Genomic DNA, 19,997 nt, shown 5'->3' with positions numbered 1-19,997 from the left:
ACCTTTTTATACCGTTATTCGATGAAGGTTCTTCTTCTTCTTTATTGGCCCTGTAACCGCCTAAGCGATTTTAGCCGAGTCCAAAACAGCACGCCAGTCATTTCTCTTCTATGCTAACTGACGCCAATTGGAAATGCCAAGTGAAGCCAAGTCCTTCTCCACCTGGTCTTTCCAAAGAAGAGGAGGCCTTCCTCTTCCTCTGTTACCAGCATCGCGGCCCGCGTTGAATATTTTCAGAGGAGGAGCGTTTCTGTCCATTCGAACGGCATGGCGAAGCCAGCGGAACCGCTGAATTTTAATTCGCTGCACTATGTCTATATCGTTGTAAAGCTCATACAGCTCATCGTTAAATCGTCTGCGATATTCCCCATCACCAACGCGTAAAGGTCCGTAAGTCTTTCGCAGAATCTTTCTCTCGAAAACTTCAAGCGCCGCTTCATCAGATGCTTTCATTGTCCATGCCTCCGCGCCATACACCAGCACAGGCATGATGAGTGACTTAGAGAGTGTGATCTTTGAACGACGAGAGAGGACTTTACTTCTCAATTGCCTACTTAGCCCAAAGTAGCACTTGTTGGCAAGAGTGATTCTCCGTTGGATTTCAAGGCTGACATTATTATTGGTGTTAATGCTGGTTCCCAAAGAAACGAAGTCGTCTACTTTTTCAAACTTGTACCTGTCAACAGTGACGTGGTGCCAAGACGCGTATGCTCTGACTGTTTGTGTGATGACAGGAGATACTTCGTTTTGTCCTTGTTCACCACCAGACCCATTCGCTTTGTTTCTATATCCAATCCCGAGAAGGCCGAACAGACGTAGCCCTTGTTTTTACCGATAATATCGATGGCATACGCCAGCAATTGTACGCTCTTGTAAAGTATTGTGCCTGAGCGGTTAAGTTCTGCGGCTCTTATTATTTTCTCCAACATCAAATTAAAGAAATCACACGAAAGGGAGTCCCTTTGTTTGAAACCTCGTTTGGCATCAAACGGCTCTGAGAGGTCCTTCCCTATTCTGACGGAGCTGGTGGTATTGCTCAACGTCATTTTACTCAGCCGTATTAGTTTCGCGGGGATACCAAATTCAGACATCGCGGCATAAAGGCAACTTCTCTTCATGCTGTCGAAAGCGGCTTTGAAATCCACAAATAGATGGTGTGTGTCGATCCTATTCTCGCGAGTCTTTTCCAAGATTTGGCGTATTGTGAATACCTGATCTATGGTGGATTTTCCAGGCCTAAAGCCACACTGATAAGGTCCAATCAGCTCGTTGACGGTGGGCTTAAGTCCTTCGCACAATACACTCGATAAGACCTTATAACCTATGCTTAGAAGGCTGATTCCGCGGTAGTTGGCGCGTATGGCGGGGTTGCCTTTCTTGTGGATTGGGCAGAGCACACTTAAATTCCAGTCGTCGGACATGCGTTCATCTGACCATATTCTGCATACGAGCTGATGCATGCACCTCATCAGCTCCTCGCCGCCGTACTTGAATAGCTCGGCTGGCAGGCCGTCAGCTCCAGCAGCTTTGTTGTTTTACAGCCGCGTAATCGCTATTCGTACCTCGTCATAGTCAGACGGTGGAACAGCTAGTCCATCATCATCGACTGGGGACTCGGCTTCGTCTTCTTCACTACTTTCGGCGCTGCTGCCATTCAGAGGGTTGTAAAAGTTTTCCCTCCACAATTTAAGTATATTCTGGACATCGGTCACTAGGTCGCCATTGTTGTTCTTACAGGAGTTCGCCCCTATCTTGAAACCTTCCGTAAGTCGTCTAACCCTCTGGTAGAATTTTCGGGCGTTCTTCCTGTCGGCCAGCATCTCAAGCTCTTCGCACTCACGTATTTCGGCCTCTCGCTTCCTTCTTCAATTCCGTATAACGGTCCCACATGGCTCGCGTTGCGCCCGATGAAGGTTACGTAAAGAAAAATTTGTGTTGCGTTTTCATTTACTCAAAATTCATAATGGGCTACAAAACTATATACTCAAAATAATTCCAAAAAATTTGATGAAAAGCTCAAATCTGTAGTGAAAATTTGTTTAATTTTGCTAAGCTCTGTATAAAGTCTGAAAGTGGGATTTATATAGTTTTGGTCAAAGCTTGAAGCACATTTTTACGAAAAAATAACAATCTTTAAAAACCTTGCAAATATTTAACAAAAATCACCCTGTAGTCATTTCTGTTCCCAACTGTATGTATATTCCCATTTACTTATTTCTTCTTTGTATTGAAAAAATTTAGCAACACCTTCAACAAAAAACAAAAATTGCCAAAATCATCGATAAGCCCTGGCTTCTTCAAACTTGGGCTTTATTATACTAAAATTAAATGGACTACAATGACAAATGCATTGTAAATGCTCAAAATTTTTCTAAGGATTCTAATTAAACAACTCGAAATTTTTATGAAACTCGGTCGGATTATCCAAATTTGTGTACAACGGTTTAAATTTGGACTTACATGGTTTTTGTAAGATAACGAACTTAATAAAAATAATAAACATTAAATACAAAAAAACAAAATTAGCCAAAAGTGTCCCTCCCTTAATCCATATTCAATGTAATTAGTACCGTAGTAAAGATCTAATATTTATGTATTTCTGTTAGGATTATGCATCTCTATTCGATAGTATCGATTTTGGGTTTCACCGAAAACTATCGAAAATATCGAATGATCCAACCATCGATAGTTTTGCAGCTCTAGTATGTAGATGATTCCTAAGGTTATAATTTTGCGTAGAAAGACTTGGTATTTGTGAATATGAATCGAAATTAGACATTAATGATATTGTTCAAATTTCTAAAAGTAATTCCAGTAGCTTTTCAAACGTTTCGTCTTCAAATTGTCTGTTTTGTTTACATTTTAGTGTAAAATTTCAAATGTTGTTTACGTATAGAGATTCCAAATCCACAGAGCTTGCTGTTTTAATCAGGTACTATATCAAACAGGCAGTAGCATTAGAGCCAAAACAAAATTTAAGTGTATTTTGTGGTTGCTTGTGGTATCTACAGTTTTAAAAACTGTTCTGATTTTTTTCTTTTAAATCAAAGTATGCTATGTGAAATACAAACAAATTAAATTGGAAAAAAAAAATGTCTGTAAATATTTTATACCCGGGCGCACTTGTGCACAAGGGTATTATAACTTTGTTCACATAAGGTTGTTTGCAACAGCCAAAACGAATCGAGATAGATATAGACAAATGTAGACAAATGATCAGAATGAAAAGAGAAGTCGATTAAGCGATGACTGTCTGTCCGTCCGTCCGTCCGTGTACACGATAACTCGAGCATATCAACGAAATTTGGTACGTAGATTGCCCTTTACCCAAGGTAGGTTGGTATTGAAAATGGGAGAAATCGGACCGTAACCACGCCCACTTCCCATATAATTGTAGTTTTCAGAAATACGAAAGCTGCGATATTTTAGTAACTACTAAAGTTTATTCACTTAAAATTGATATTTACAATGACGTTTAGACGTAAAAGAGGAATATTATAACTTTGTCGAAAAATGGGCGTAGCCACCCCACTTATGACTACATGTGTATATCTTGGGACCCGCTCCACCATTTTCTCCCAAACTTGGCAGTTGTTGGCCTTGGCACAGCATACTAAATAAAATCGGACAATAACCACGCCCATATCCCATATAAAGTTTTAACAAAAAACACGTTTATGATAAAATTTTGGAAAATGGGCGTGGCATCGCCCACTTATGACCAGGTATGTATATCTCGGTAACAATTCGATCAATTTGTACCAAACTTGGTACGATTATTGCGCTTACCACATAAAGGCAAAACGTTAAAAATCGGACTAAAATTACTCCCACGCATAATGGTTGTTTGTAACAGCCAAAACGAATCGAGATAGATTTGGACAAACCTATACATTAATGCTCAGAATGAAAAGAGAAATCGATTAAGCCATGTATGTCTGTCCGTCCGTCTGTCCGTGTAGACGATAACTCGAGCAAAAATTGGTATAGATTGCCCTTTATCAAAGGTAGGTTGGTATTGAAAATGGGCGAAATCGGACTGTAACCACGCCCACTTCCCATATAACGGTATTTTCGAAAAAATACAAAAACTACGATATTTTAGTAAATATTAGATACAAATTGTTGAAAATCAGTACGTGAAATAGAATTGTGGTAAAAAATAATATTATTATGAAATTTTTGGAAAATGCGCTTGACCCCGCCCACTTATGATGAAATCTGTAAACGCTTCGCTATACCTATAAATATAACGGGTGATTTTTTTGAGGTTAGGATTTTCATGCATTAGTATTTGACAGATCACGTGGGATTTCAGACATGGTGTCAAAGAGAAAGATGCTCAGTATGCTTTGAAATTTCATCATGAATAGACTTACTAACGAGCAACGCTTGCAAATCATTGAATTTTATTACCAAAATCAGTGTTCGGTTCGAAATGTGTTTCGCGCTTTACGTCCGATTTATGGTCTACATAATCGACCAAGTGAGCAAACAATTAATGCGATTGTGACCAAGTTTCGCACTCAGTTTACTTTATTGGACATTAAACCAACCACACGAATGCGTACAGTGCGTACAGAAGAGAATATTGCGTCTGTTTCTGAGAGTGTTGCTGAAGACCGTGAAATGTCGATTCGTCGCCGTTCGCAGCAATTGGGTTTGTGTTATTCGACCACATGGAAGATTTTACGCAAAGATCTTGGTGTAAAACCGTATAAAATACAGCTCGTGCAAGAACTGAAGCCGAACGATCTGCCACAACGTCGAATTTTCAGTGAATGGGCCCTAGAAAAGTTGGCAGAAAATCCGCTTTTTTATCGACAAATTTTGTTCAGCGATGAGGCTCATTTCTGGTTGAATGGCTTCGTAAATAAGCAAAATTGCCGCATTTGGAGTGAAGAGCAACCAGAAGCCGTTCAAGAACTGCCCATGCATCCCGAAAAATGCACTGTTTGGTGTGGTTTGTACGCTGGTGGAATCATTGGACCGTATTTTTTCAAAGATGCTGTTGGACGCAACGTTACGGTGAATGGCGATCGCTATCGTTCGATGCTAACAAACTTTTTGTTGCCAAAAATGGAAGAACTGAACTTGGTTGACATGTGGTTTCAACAAGATGGCGCTACATGCCACACAGCTCGCGATTCTATGGCCATTTTGAGGGAAAACTTCGGAGAACAATTCATCTCAAGAAATGGACCGGTAAGTTGGCCACCAAGATCATGCGATTTGACGCCTTTAGACTATTTTTTGTGGGGCTACGTCAAGTCTAAAGTCTACAGAAATAAGCCAGCAACTATTCCAGCTTTGGAAGACAACATTTCCGAAGAAATTCGGGCTATTCCGGCCGAAATGCTCGAAAAAGTTGCCCAAAATTGGACTTTCCGAATGGACCACCTAAGACGCAGCCGCGGTCAACATTTAAATGAAATTATCTTCAAAAAGTAAATGTCATGGACCAATCTAACGTTTCAAATAAAGAACCGATGAGATTTTGCAAATTTTATGCGTTTTTTTTAAAAAAAAAGTTATCAAGCTCTTAAAAAATCACCCGTTATATACGTTAGAGTCTAATGCATACTTTACGCTATACATACATCTATAAGTATATAAGTCCACCAGAATAATGTTTTTTAATCCCTTTTCAATAAAACATGGACCGATTTGAAGGATATAACTTCTTCAGGGGCCGTGGAACATTTCGCATACGCTACGCTGTACCTATAAATATATATACGTTAAAGTCAAACGCATACTCTACGCAATACGTGTATATGTATTTAAGTCCGCCCGAATACATTTTCCCTTAAGAGCCATACTTTTAGTTTTATCGTACTTCAACTAATTTATATTGATCATCACATTCTGTACTAAAAATCTTGTTCCATTATTAATGTAATGTGGATTAAGGTAACGATAGAACTTTTAAATTAAAATTAGTCTACTATGGTACATTCCGTTTAGCTTTTTATTCGCTTAACTTTTTTAGTATAGCTGCAGTTTTCCAGTATAATGCTTATTGCGGAAATAGTTTTATTCTCTATACATGCACATGTTTCGTTTAACAGCATCGCGGGATCAATAAAATGATTTAATCTTTCCATTTCAAAATGGTCTAAAGACTGTAAGGTTTCAGAAAATCACAGTTTTAAATATCCGAGTGGTCTAATAGCTGAATACATATTTATCCTCTTTTACAAACATATTTCTATATACTTTATTCTAAACTAATGCCATATATATGTCTGCATACCAAATTTCGGGTTCATGTGACTTATGGTTCTCAATTTATGGCTGGTTAAAAATTCCACGCCTATGGGAAGTAACACGCCCCTTTTACAAACCGATTTATATATATCTTTTTACAAGCGCCTACCATACTATACCTGTATTCCAAATTACAATCTCGTGTGGGTTATGGTTCCTAAGTTATACCTGATAAAAAATTCCACGCCTATGGGATGTTCAACGCCCTCTTTTACAAACTCATTTATTTATAGCATACTATAAGCATCTACCATAGCTATGCCTGCATACCAAATTTCAAGTTCATGTGACTTACGGTTCTGAAGTTACAGCTGATAAAAAAGTTCACTCCTATGGGAGGTGCCGCGCCCCCTTTGTCGAATCCCATTTTTTTTTCTCCCTATTATAGGCCCAGGTGTCATGGCAATACTCTGTCAAAATTTCGTTCGATTCTGTCCGTCCGTTTAGGCTGCAACCTGGCACATACATACATACTTCCACAAATATATAGTAGATATCACGGTGCAGCGAACAAAGGTGGCGCCGTCAGTGGTACCGCTACTTTGGTTTTGCCGATTTTGACAGTTGTGGTAACTTGTAAATAAACCTTTGTTTACAAATCAGCGACAAAGAGAATTTTAAATATAAGTGGAAAATCAGTTTAAATTGTGTTAATTTGCAATTTGTGAGTGCTTTTTGAGTTGAAGACGGTTTAAAAACTAATAGAATGAAGTGCCCTGTGCTAAATTTCGACAGCCGTCAAGATGCGAGATGCGTAGATGCAACTGTAGCGCTGCGACGAATCGCTGCATTTTGTATACATAGGGCGCGGTAAAGCCGTTCTCGAAATGTATCTATATTATTATATTGCCAGCATTTCGTCACAATCACTTCGCTTCTGCTCCAAGAATCCTCCTTTAGCAAGTTAACTAAATAATCCCGCTGGGATCCTGCCGCAGTTTGCTGCATCAGCCTTAATTGCAAAGCAATGGAGTGCACTAAAATGTTTGCTGCAGAAGCTTCGATTGCAAAGCAATCGAGTGCACTAACGTTCACTATTCTCTAATAGATTATGTGAAAATGCAATATTTTCGCATTTAGCAAAATTAAAACACGTTTTTCGCTGTAAAGTGAACTGCTTTCGCTGTTTCAACTCGTTCTTCTTTTCGCTCTATTCTTTGTTTACTTGTGGTACACAAATGTCAACGCCCAGGACGGCGCAATCTTGTATTCTATCATTCTTGAGTAGATATCTATCCTTCTCTTAGCGCAAAATAATTTTTGGGGAAATCTCTGCTACAGGGAAAACTTATCGCGTAAATTTTAAATCCAAGTATTTCTGTTCAATTGGCTAAATTGTATTCTAAATATCGGCAAGAAAATGGAATTTTTAGGAATACTCCGACGATAGCGCCACCTAGCGAGTGAGTTTTTTGTCAGAACATTTGTTTTCTAAGTGCTGACACATGTTCCAAATATGAACCAAATCGGACTAGCAGTTTAGTAGTTTAGTGACATTTAATGTACAGAAAACTCTATAAAATTGTGAAATCGTTACATCTCAGCATTTTTTATTTCTCGGCAACAGCAACAAAAAGTTTCAAATTTTTTAAATCGAAAAACCTTCCACACAGAAGTTCCAAAAAAGTACTTTTTACAGAATTGAAATCGGTTCAGCCGTTTGGTCAGGCATCGCCGTCATACGGAAAACATTTCATTTCTATATATATAGATTGCATTAAAAGCTATATTTCTTGCCCGCATTTGATTAAGAAGGAAAATTATCTCACATAATTTTGATTATTTGGAACAGCTAACGAACGACGCTCGCGAAAAGTTGAGAGTTGGCCATCTCTCTGTTTTGCTTTTGCGCTGGCGTTGCCCAACTTTGGTTATGTGGAAACTTTCATATAAATGCATGCATTCATAGTCAGCTGTCGAAGCGACGCCAGAGTTGTATGTAAACGAGCCTTTGTGCTCTTCAAATCAGTAGGGGTGAAACGATACCATGTAGGTATCGTAAGAAAGTATCGATACACCAAAAATATCGGATATGAAGTATCGATACTTACTCGAGTCGGTACTTTTGGCTATGAAGGTATTCCCTATGAGCTGGATTAAATTAAATTTTTAAAGTAATAAATTAATCATCCTCGTCGAATTCTAAATTCCGAATAATGAAAGTTTATAAGTTGACAAAATTCCAGGTGCATCTCTCATATAGTAAAAGTTAACGGATTTTGTATGGTGAGTTCTTAGAAAGCTTAAATTTCGTTATGAAATTTCTTGGCTGGGCTACGTTGAACAATTTAGTTTTTTCTTTGTCATCTACGCTTTGCACTTTACTATTTTCTCCTTTGCTTCTTTTTATTATTACCTCCCTTTTATTAGCTCGGGATGTAACTATGTAATATTGATGCGCCTAAAAGATGCAGCGATTTCTATTCCCAAGCTACATACTTTATGACAATACGAATGGAAATATAACAACGAGGGTTTAGTTTTTTAAACTATAATTTTATTTAAATAATGGAGCTAGTCTCCACCACCTTTAATATTGTCCGATAATGTTTTCAGCGCGAAGAATAATAGAGTTACTCTATACGTTGGGCCATGTATACGCCGCACAGTGTTCTATTTTTGAAAAAAATAGACAATATCAAACGGGCGGTGGAATAATTACCTTGATATTTATAATGACTTTCAAAAATAGATGGTTTATATTTTTTCCTTTTTTTGGCCTGAAACCAGTAGTGAAGTTTTTAAAAAGTTTTAAACCCACATTCCTTTGGATATTTATTCTTTTGACTTAAGAACAGCGTGCAGTGAACTTAAAAAAATATTCTGAATCGATTTTTTTGTATTTTTTCACCACGAAAATAGATTCCCCGATACATGAACAGCAAAAATATCTGGTAAAAAAGTTCATTTCATACTGGTTTCAGGAAAAAATTCATGTCTTCAATATTTGAAGGTCGCTGGCGTTTAAAAGCCATAAAGCACTGGGCGATTTATATTAGTGGAGGAAAAAATTTCGAAAGAAAATTCGCCTAGGTATCGGGTTTCGATACGAATATTTTTTTTCGATACCTACTCAGTACTTGGTTCAAAAGTATCGATGACAAAATTAATTGGTATCGATCGAAAAGTATCGAGTATGTACTTGTATTTACTCGTATCGTTTCATCCCTACAAATCAGTCGTTGCTCAGACAGCAACGAAGCACCATAGGCGGAGCTCCGTTGGTTATTTTCTTATGCGACAGTGTTCAATTCCACATGTATGCAATGTTGCTTTTTAAGTTCCAATACCCTTTGACCCGACTTTTTGAAATATTTGATTTTTTTCCCTTTTTCAAAATTATGTGCGACTTTTGCCCCTTCAGAAACTTTTAGGAAATGTTAACAAACCCATGCTATGGAAAAATATTTCCTCCTGTAAGTAAGAAAAAATGCGTATTTTCAAACTTTTATAGGAAATGCAACTTTTCTCTTTGCAGCAACTAGATTTATGTTTGCAACCCTGTTTTGTGCAAATCTTGTCCCGCTATTTTCTTTTTAAATTCAACAGATTTATTCTTCTACTAGTAAAGAAAATCAAAAATAATATGGTGATCCTTTTCTACGTGAATGACCCTTTTTTTGCGACTTTCTGAAAATTCTCAACGGCACCACTACATGTATGTACGATGAAAAAACCTACAAAATACTTCAGGATATTAAGTGGTCTTGGATTAGATTTGGAATTGCATTTGAAAATCTTATGCTTGCTACCATGGCTACCTGATCCTGAATAGCCTACGTGATTTCAAATTCTCTATTAAAAGAGAGCGGGAATATAATGTCAAAAGGCATTACTTTCTTTTCCCTTCCTATACTATATTATTTCCTTTGATATATGTAAATACAATATATTTTCTTGTTTTTATTTCATTCGCTAAGCTTTGAATATAGCTGACAACAAAAATCGCAAGAACTTTTTTCATTATTTCTGTTGGTTGGAAAATTACTTTGCCATTTGAGCGCTGCAGACTAGTTTAAGTTTTTTGATAGAAATTTTTTGTTAAGTCCTTGAACATCGTTTTACATTAATTTTTTGGTTTACTTCAGAATTGTAAACCAGCTTTATAAAATATGTAAAGTCTAATAAAAATCCAATAAAAATCGAAAACGATAATTTTTATATGGTGGAAAAAATTACATTGTAGAAGAGGGGCACCCCCTTAGGTTTTTCCTTTTGGTATTTGTAATTTCTATACAAACTTTCAATTTTCTACTGTAACCAACACAGGGTGCTCAATGACCTTGAAATGCGATTCTGAATCTCTTTGAGACTGACAAAAACATTTATGATTTTTATAAAAAGCTAGTGTTGCCATCACAACTGAAGCCTGTAATATTTTTATACCCGAGCGCACTTGTGCACAAGGGTATTATAACTTTGTTCACATAACGGTTGTTTGTAACAGGCAAAACGAATCGAGATAGATATAGACAAATGTATACATAAATGATCAGAATGAAAAGAGAAATCGATTAAGCGGTGACTGTCTGTCCGTCCGTCCGTCCGTCCGTCCGTCTGTGCACACGATAACTCGAGTAAAAATTGAGATATCTTAACGAAACTTGGTACGTGGACTTCTTTTGGGCATAGGACGGATGGTATTGAAAATGGGCGAAATCGGACAATAACCACGCCTACCTCCCATATAACGGTGATTTTCAGAAATACGAAAAGTGCGATATTTTAGTAACTACTGAAGATAATTCACTCAAAATTGATATTTACAATAATTTTTAGACAAAAAATAAGAATATTGTAAATTTTTGGAAAATGGGCGTAGCCACGCCCACTTATGGTTACATGTGTATATCTTGGTAACCGCTGCACCAATTTCTTCCAAACTTGGCACAGTTGTTGGTCCTGCTACAGCATACCAAATGGCCGAAAATTTTTAAAATCCGACAATAACCACGCCCACATCCCATATAACGGTAATTTAGAAAAATACGAAATCCTCGATAAATCAGTAAATATTAAAGCTAATTTATTCAAAGTTGATGGTTGCAAAAATTTTTACCTAGAAATATGCTTATGATACAATTTTGGAAAATGGGCGTGGCACCGCCCACTTATGATCACATATATGTATCTCGCTAACCGTTCTAGCAATTTGAACCAATCTCGGTATGGTTATTGTGCTTGCCACGTAAAAGCAAAGCGTTGAAAATTATTGAAATCGGACTAAAATTACGACCGCTTTTCATATAACGGTATATTTCAGAAATGCTTGAAACTGCAATATTTCGAAATTTAAGGACGCTAATTTACTTAAAATTTATACACCCCGGCTTATCGTGTAGCGGTAGCTTTCGGAAAGGTGGAAAACATATATTTAATAATTGCGCCGGGTATTTAATGTTCGGCTCCGCCCGAACTTAGACTTTCTTACTTGTTTCAGATAATTTAAATTTGAAATGGTCCTAGGTTGCTTAACTAATTGTTTGGTTAATACAATATGGATAATATTCTTCAAGATTAAAATATAAAAATGTCATGAGTATTCTCTAAATTTATACTTGAAAAGTAAAGTTTGGTGCCAGCACCTCCTTCGGCAAGAGGAAACATTTTTTAAGGTTCTCAAGTAATGTAAGCTTTTTAGTGTTCAAGCTGTTACAATTCCGTTCAGTTATTAATTGTATGTTTAGAAACTTTTTCCTTCAAGCAGTAGGTTGCGCGCTCGTTAAGGACTTACTTTTCAGCCGATTTTAGTAAACCACGGAAAATTACTTTATATTACCTAATTTGATTCATTTTAGTTAAGGATTTTTTGAGTTGCAAACATTTTCTCAAAGGTGGGCAGTGGCACGCCCCTTCGCAAATAATATTATTGAACCGGACTGATATTTCAAAGATTTATTTATATATCAAGATAGATTTAGATAGATTTTGGCTACGAAAATATGGAAGTTTCAAAGTACTAACAGTATATGGGAGGTGGGAGTATATGTGTCTTAGAGGTATACGCTGATAGATATAGATTGGTAATACACATGCTTGTTTATTGAAAGACCTTAATATAACAAATAATCGATTAACCAATCAGCTAATAAATACATTAAATCGCATAACCCAACGGTCATAATTGTGTTTCAAAATAGTCACTACGATAATCACTTTACTTTTTCTCCCAAATCACTTCACTCGAAAATTAGCAAATGACAGCACTGCTACCAAATATAATTAGAGTGACATCACAATATACCATTTTGCATTTTCTCTTTTAATTTCGCGAACATTAGGTTTGTTCGTCGAAAATCCAGCAAGAATATCGGAGAGTAGGGAAAAATTCTCACATAAGCAGAGAAACTTATAAAATTTCTGCACGAACGCAAATTTGGGGTAATTTATAGATTTTTAAAATTCTTTTAGATGGACAAAAAACAGTATTACATGTATATTTCTTGTCATTCTGACTTTCTTTAACATATGTTCCAATTTCTTTGTTGTACTAAGTGTCGGGTTTCCTAAATCGACCCTGATTGCAATTGCATTCCGATAACGAATACAATTTTTTCAACCGAGTACATATCAAATCTTTGGAATTAACTACATTAATTAAGTAAACAAGTATTTAATTGTATACATTTTTTATTAGAAAATCGCTCATGTTTATAAACTTGTAAATGTAACGAACTCCTTTATTCAAATCAGCGCCGAAAAAAATGCAAACATGTGCCACAATCATATATTTTTCGTGATTGCAAACAGGGTTTCCGTTTTGGGCTTTTCCTACCAAAATTGGTAGGTTTTTTCTCGTTGGTAAGATGGTAGGACGCTTAAAATTTTGGTAGGTTTATTTGCTCATAAAACAGAAAACATCTCTGGCCTGTGTAATTTGTCACTTTGTCAGCACTGTGAGTATGCTTGCCAAATTTTGACAATATTAATTTTACCCTCATTCATTTAAAAACCTCGTCGCTTACTGGTATAGGCAGAATTCCAGCAATTATCTTCGGCAATTCTCTGAACTCTGTACTCGTATAAAAAATCTTATCCACTGCGTATCTAAATATCAAGTGATTGAATTGATGAATTTAAAGGGAGGTTTATAAATGAGATATTTTTCTTTGAAATGCAGTGCGAATCGATAATGGTTTCAACAATGACAAGGTTGTTAAAATATTTTAATAGCAATAGAAGAGTGATTCAAAAATTAAAACCACTTGTTGTTAGTCATATTTCCAGTAAATCGGTGAATCTCAAAGTTTTTACCTGCAACTCGAAGAAATTAATATCAAACCCGCAGCGCGCAGATTTTGTCCCAAGTCCGGAGGCCTCCAGACCCGGACATTTGGCAAGCCTAACCGTTAGGTTTATTTTTATCTTACTAATGAATATATCGTTACCTGAAGATGAAAAGGAGCCAAGTCCATTTTTTGAATTTGTTCAGGAGAGACCAAAAGTCGATGTAGTTTCGCACATTATCTGTATTGGCACCTTTTCACCTATAGGTAGCAATATGTAGATGTACGTGTTTCATAATATATGTATGTATGCAAATGAGCGATAAAAAAAATCTATGACGGAATTTTAATTTCCGCTACGATTTTTCATGTCATTTACCCCGAAGGCTTTATTAAAACTATAAACTGCGAATTTTTTTGCCACTTTTTCGGTTTTTCGCAATTTACTCGAAATTTTGAGGGTTTAGAAGTCAAATGGACCTCTGATTCGGATTCAGTGGGTCGAAATACATGTCGGTAGGGGTGTCTGGTTAAAAGCACACACCACTTTTTTGTGTGTGCTATATGTATAATCTGATCTTTTTATTTACTGGATATCTTATTTTAAGTATAAAAACCAGAAATGTATTTAATGATGTCAAACGCCGTTTTCTTGATTAAAAGAAATCGGAGGAAAGAAGCCATTTTGGTAGTTGTTTTTCAGTGGCAACCTTGATTGCAAATTCTTGCTGGCTAAATTTTTCCCAGCTACTTCTTTCCAAGGGAACTGCCACTTTGCGCTCTCAATTTTTGAGTGTTGGACAATTTTTTGGTCTCCACGAACGCGATTTGAACAAAAATCATGATAATTTTTTACTCGATGAACAGAACTATTGTTCACTTTTTAATAACAAAATAAACAAGTTATCGTTGTAAAAGATTTGTATTTTTCAAATAATTTAGTTAAATAATATCCCTGCAAAAAATGCGACGAGTCCGGGATGTGTCCGGTATGAGTCGCAAAGGAGAATGCGACTAATGCCACTTTGCATCCCTTTGTATGGACTGAACTGTTCCCTTTTGTTCGGGCATGTCCTATGAAGAGACTAATTGTACCCTTTTATACCCGAACGGGTATGAAAGTAGAGTAGTCCGTTTTCAGACAATTCGGGCATATAATGGGACTAGTCTCTTTGTATTCCAATCGGGTTAGTATTTTTCTTACCTTTTTAGAATCGTTTCATCGTTAATACAAATAATAAACACTATATATAAATTTTTTAGTGCGCTTGCATGGCTATTAATTAGATATTTTTATATTATTTGTAACAAACTATAAAAAATCTTATTCTAAAACAGAGCAATAAATAAATTCATTTCAGTTTTAAATTCATTTTATATGTACATTTGTTTAATTAATATAAAGATATTTTATAGAAAAAGTGGCACTTCATTAATTAAAAAATTCCATTCTTTCTTATTTTAAAATTAAATCGTTTCTTATTCTAAAACAGTCTATTATTTACATTAATTTAATTTTTAAATTCATTTTCATTTGTACATTTGTTTCTTTGGTCTTTAAGTTAATATAAAGATAGTTTATATAAAAAAGTTGCACTTCATTGATTTCAATAACTTAAAAGTTCAATTATTTCTTATTTTCAAATTAAATTCTTTCATATTCTAAAACCGTCTATTACCTACATTTATTTCATATTCATATTCAAATTCATTTTCATTTAGTCTTTAAGTTACTTTCAGATTCTGCGCTTTCTTATTCTAAAAGTCTAATATTAATTTCATTTTTAAATTCATTTTCATTTGTACTTGGGTTTCGTTTGTCTTAAAGTTAATATTGAGATCAATAAAATAATAAAAAAACAAAAAAAGACAATTCATAAATTTGATAAACTTAAAAATTAATTTTCAAAATTTTTCTTCTTTTGTCTATATGCTTTTTTGAAATACTTTGCCTTTTCAAATTTTAGTGCGCTTCTAACCGTGTCTTCTGGCGTCAATCCCTTAAACGGCATTTTGGCAATGGCTCCTGAGAGTGGGAACAAATTTTTCAATGTACATATATGTGTAAAATTTTAAACAAAAAACACCTGTAAGTGCACCATAAAAGTTTGGAAAGGATTTAAGCCCAACCTTTCCATGAGATCCATCCACATTTAATTCATTGATTACGTCTATTTTTAGCAGCATTGAAATATTTTTTATGTTGTTGCACAAAATGGACGAAATAGCAGCCTCCTGCAAAATCGATACATTTGAAATGAGTAATGAAATTGATTTGAATTGCTTTATATCTTTAAATATATGTAAGTACGTACATATATTTATTTCCTTACATAATTTTTTTATTATAAAGCATTTCAAATAATTTTTATTCTTTATAAAATTGTCTGCAAATTTATACTTTTATAAATAACGCACATATATCCCTGTTGGCAGAAGTTATTTTGCATTCCAACGCCCGCATTTCGGGTATATCGCATATCGGAAAATATTTGACGACAGGTGTGTTTTGGGCTTCTTGGCGCACCAGTTGTTCTGTAGCCACCTTCTGCCCGGCTATAGCGTCCATGATCGCGGCGTTTTGGGTTTCCACAACGTTTTGCAGGACTTCTATTTTTTCGCCCATTGCTTGCAGTTGTTTCTCAAAGATGTTGCAGTGACTGCAACACACCACTTGAAAAACTTCTTGGTTGCTCTCTAAATATCAAAAATAAGTTGCATTTTTTATTATAATTAATTTTTCATATTTAAATCTTTATCTAAAATTATATATGGTTTTGATAATAAGCTGAATATTTGGGTTTAAAACACACCATTTGCCTCTATGGCCGATGTTGATACGCTTATTCTCCGTGATTCTAAAAAAATATGAAAATATATGTGTAAGGGAAGATTTATGTAAGCATGTCATTGAAAATAATTATTTACCTATGGTGCATTCACTGGTCAAACTGACGCGTCTTGAGCTGTTTTGTAACAGCATTTTATTCTCGGTCGTATCTGGAACGTTATATTAACGTTATACTTTAATATCAACAGAAACGATTGTATATTTACATTTTGTCTTTTTTATCGGGATTTTCGCCGCCGACGTGATCGGGTTTTGCGCTCCGTATTTTTTAAAAAGGTGCTCGAGAAAAATAAAAAGTGAATGATTTTATCTCAGTTATATAAAAGTTAAAAAATAAAATAGTAGAAAGTTAAAGATCGTAAAGAAATCACATGCAAGTGTGTAAAATGGGAATGAGAAGAATTTTCTCCTCAAATGGAATGCACATCAATTTGAATTCAACATCATCGAGAGAAAATTCCTCTTCATGGCCAAATGAAGTGGTGTCTGCAGTACATATCCCTAATGTGCAGGAATCGATTGGTTCTGTGAAAAAATTCTCTAAATTTAATAATTTCTTGCCCTTTAAAGTTTTACTATTTACGTCCCCAAATTGTTGAATTAGTATATATTGGAACGATTCAAGAGAACAGTAATTATTGGGATATTTATTGGATAAGATGAAATCTTTAAAATGAAAACTTACACAATCGTTTTTAATATGAAATCCAGTAAATTTTGGCGCAGTTACAATTTTTTCGTGTTTCAACCAGGGTACGAAGACAAACTGTACAAAACAATTCCCATTTGCTCATCGATCATCATATCATTTGTGGTTTTGTACAGTTTTGTAAATAGTCAGAAACAAATTGTAAGATTCACTGTCATTTTCCCCAACGAGAAACGTTTGCTTTTCGTTTGTGACAATTGTACCATAGGGTACGTTTTATATGTATGCAAACGTTTCAATTACGTGAAAAATAATTTTTTCTGTAAATTTTCATATCCAATTCAATTAAAAAACATTTTTATTTTTTTTATTCATTGCAGCCATTCGTTTTGTATTTGTTTATTGCATATATGTGCATACATAAATATATTTTCCCTGCACGATTCATTTCGTTTGTTGTTTCGTCTGTAACTACTAAACTACTGTAGTGTACTATCGCCAAAGTGAACTCAGCCGTTTTGTTTCGTATTGTACCGAACTGTTAAAGTAATAAACGAAACGAAATAGTAACGTACAATATAGTTTATTTTCGTACACTGGTTTCAACATATTCGTTATTTGTTGCAATATTTTAGTTGGTTTTTTAACGTATGATTTTAGTATTTGTAAATAATTTTCAAATTGGTAGGCCGAGTAATTTGAAGGTACACCTAGTTCTTTAACATATTCGTGAACATGAAGTAACCCATGTACATTGTAGGAAACACTATTGTCCCCAAAAATTACTGGAAAATTTTCCACAAATAATTTTAGCATATTTCTCCCCACATCAATGTTAGAAGCATAATGTTTTGGGCAGAAAAATAATCTACAAGCGCAATGTAAAAGGAGAAATTCATAATATATTTCGTTGGGAATTTCATCTTTTAAAACATAAATGCCGTAATAGAGGAGAAACATGCGGAATTCGGTAGCTTTCCAATTTAAAATTTCATTAAAAGATCTAGGTTTTCGAACAAACTCTTTGGTAATGTTCGAAGATAAGGCTACTAGTTTTGTTGATATTTTAATTTTGGTTTCTTCCTTGAACTTATAATTGCATTTGTTATTAATAATGCGTAAAATAAACTTGCGCATAACACCTAAATCAATGAGGTGCATGACATCAAAGGGGACTTGGGATATCATTTTAATATTGATTTCTTCTAAAGGGGATAAATTATGTGCAAAAATAGGTGAATGTTTATTTGGATATTTGCGTTCAGAAAAGTCTATACTTGATATCAGGGTTCCAACCTCCGTACTAAAAGTCAGTACGCCGTCAATTTTTTTCCCCACTTGGGTGCATTTGGGACAACCATGACGTGAAGTATGACCTGGTATCCCGCAAAGAAAAGATTTTGCTGGGGCATCGCAAACAAAAGCCCTAATTTTGAAATTAATGCACCGCCCATTACTTTCAAAACCATTAGCTTCAAGCTCTTTAACTTCTGCAACAAATTCACTTAAAAATTCTGTTATTGAATCTGGTTTACTTCGCCCTACAAAAAGACCAGTAGCAAACACAGATATATTTGGCACATTCACAACTCTAACCAAAATTGGCCATAATTGCATACGAGAGCTGCGGTATAAAGGCAACCCATCGATATTTATATCGACAATTATGGCTTCATAATTAAATAACTCACCGGAAATTTTTTCTAATTGTGTTTTAATGCCAATGTTGCAAAATAACCCAGGACTAATATTTTGTACTATAATCTGCGAGCAATTTTTTAAAATCGTTCCTGCGCATCTAGGTACATTAATATTTTCATTTGCAAGGATTGTCAAAAGTTCGGAAAGGCTTTTGTGGGATATTTTATTGCGAATAGCCCACATTTTAAGATTTTCACAAAAAGGTATTTTCAAATCTTCATTTACCGCATTACCTGGCACATCCTCTCCACTTTCGACAACTCTAGCAATGGGCGCAGACGCACTATTCTGCGCAGTTTCACTTAACCTCAACATTTCACGGTTCTTTTCTCTTTCTTTACGAACCAATCTTCTAAGATGACGCTTACTTACCTTATTCATATTGTTATATAATATGTATATCCGGTGTTTCTCGATGTGGGTTCTCCCTTTTTTATTAATTAAATTAAATTTTTTGCAAAACACTTGAATCTCAGGTCAACTTTATTTTCTTACATTCGGCAAGTGAAAAACATCTGTTGCAAAACAAGAGACCGCCAACTACTGATTGCCATTATCGATATTGATTTGCCGTCGGTACGATACACGATGAATGCTTGCATACAGCATGCCGTATTATGGGTTGTTTTTGCTTACGCGTAAAATCACATTAGCGCATTTAGCTCTAAATGCTACTATAAACGCACATTTATCTATACAAAATTCGTCACCTAATGCAACTAAATGAAATTTCATTTCTGCATTAAGAAACGAAATGATAAAAGCAACCCTGTGATCTTCGAAAAATACCACGATTCGAACATGGCTTGATGCATGGCACAATAAACAGGTAGTAGCAGAAGAGCAAATGCAACCCTTCCATGTGTTTTGTTGTTGCTTGAGAAACATAAAATGTCAAAACAGAAATAAATGTAAGCACGTTCGACCAATCAAAAGCAAACAAAAATGATGCTAATGTATGTGTATGTGAATGTGTATATGAATGTTGTAAAGCATGACAGTTCAGATTTTTCTCGAAATAGAAAAAAATCAAAACTGCAGCCCTGCACCTACTACCTTTTTAAATGCAGTAAAAACGCTGCATTACGAATTCAATTCCAGCGTGTGAAAGCCGATAGCTAGCGTTTATCGTATTTCGTTATGCTAAAATGCGCGCAAAACAACCACAAAATGTCTAATGCTTATATATTTAAATTATTCAAATCCGGAAAATATATTAATTACAAGTATTTTATTAAATGTGATGCAACATTTTTAAAATTTTATACAAATTCGGCAAAAATCGCGTCACACAGCAATA

General features: G+C 35.2%; 1 protein-coding gene across 2 annotated transcripts; it reads right to left on the bottom strand.

Moving 5' to 3' along the window:
• Positions 1-14,975: 14,975 nt before the first annotated feature.
• Positions 14,976-19,224, bottom strand: LOC118749453. 2 transcript variants are annotated; one of them, XM_036484255.1, is made up of 7 exons: positions 19,070-19,224; positions 16,554-16,626; positions 16,425-16,496; positions 16,310-16,354; positions 15,898-16,193; positions 15,584-15,731; positions 14,976-15,522 (listed from the first exon to the last, which is right to left on the bottom strand). In XM_036484255.1, the coding sequence occupies exons 1-7, from the start codon at positions 19,076-19,078 to the stop codon at positions 15,395-15,397; spliced, it is 771 nt and encodes a 256-aa protein (XP_036340148.1). In that variant the 5' UTR covers positions 19,079-19,224; the 3' UTR covers positions 14,976-15,394. The 2 variants fall into 2 exon arrangements, with proteins under 2 accessions (XP_036340148.1, XP_036340149.1); XM_036484256.1 differs by lacking the exon at positions 14,976-15,522 and having other exon boundaries at positions 15,641-15,731; positions 15,915-16,193.
• Positions 19,225-19,997: the final 773 nt, after the last annotated feature.

This window comes from Rhagoletis pomonella, unplaced genomic scaffold, assembly GCF_013731165.1.
Source record: "Rhagoletis pomonella isolate Grant_MI unplaced genomic scaffold, Rhpom_1.0 Rhpom_scaffold_00016, whole genome shotgun sequence".
Lineage (NCBI taxonomy): Eukaryota > Metazoa > Arthropoda > Insecta > Diptera > Tephritidae > Rhagoletis > Rhagoletis pomonella.
Note: the sequence above shows the minus strand (reverse complement) of the source record. Positions and strands in the feature narration are given on the sequence as shown.

What these genes read in the sequence shown, in the direction of transcription:
- LOC118749453 (XM_036484255.1), bottom strand. An exon ending in CCCGATAAAAAAGACAAAAT is followed by an intron (nt 16,497 to 16,553) that starts GTAAATATACAA and finishes ATAACGTTCCAG; the next exon opens with ATACGACCGAGAATAAAATG. An exon ending in TATGTGCGTTATTTATAAAA is followed by an intron (nt 15,732 to 15,897) that starts GTATAAATTTGC and finishes TCGATTTTGCAG; the next exon opens with GAGGCTGCTATTTCGTCCAT.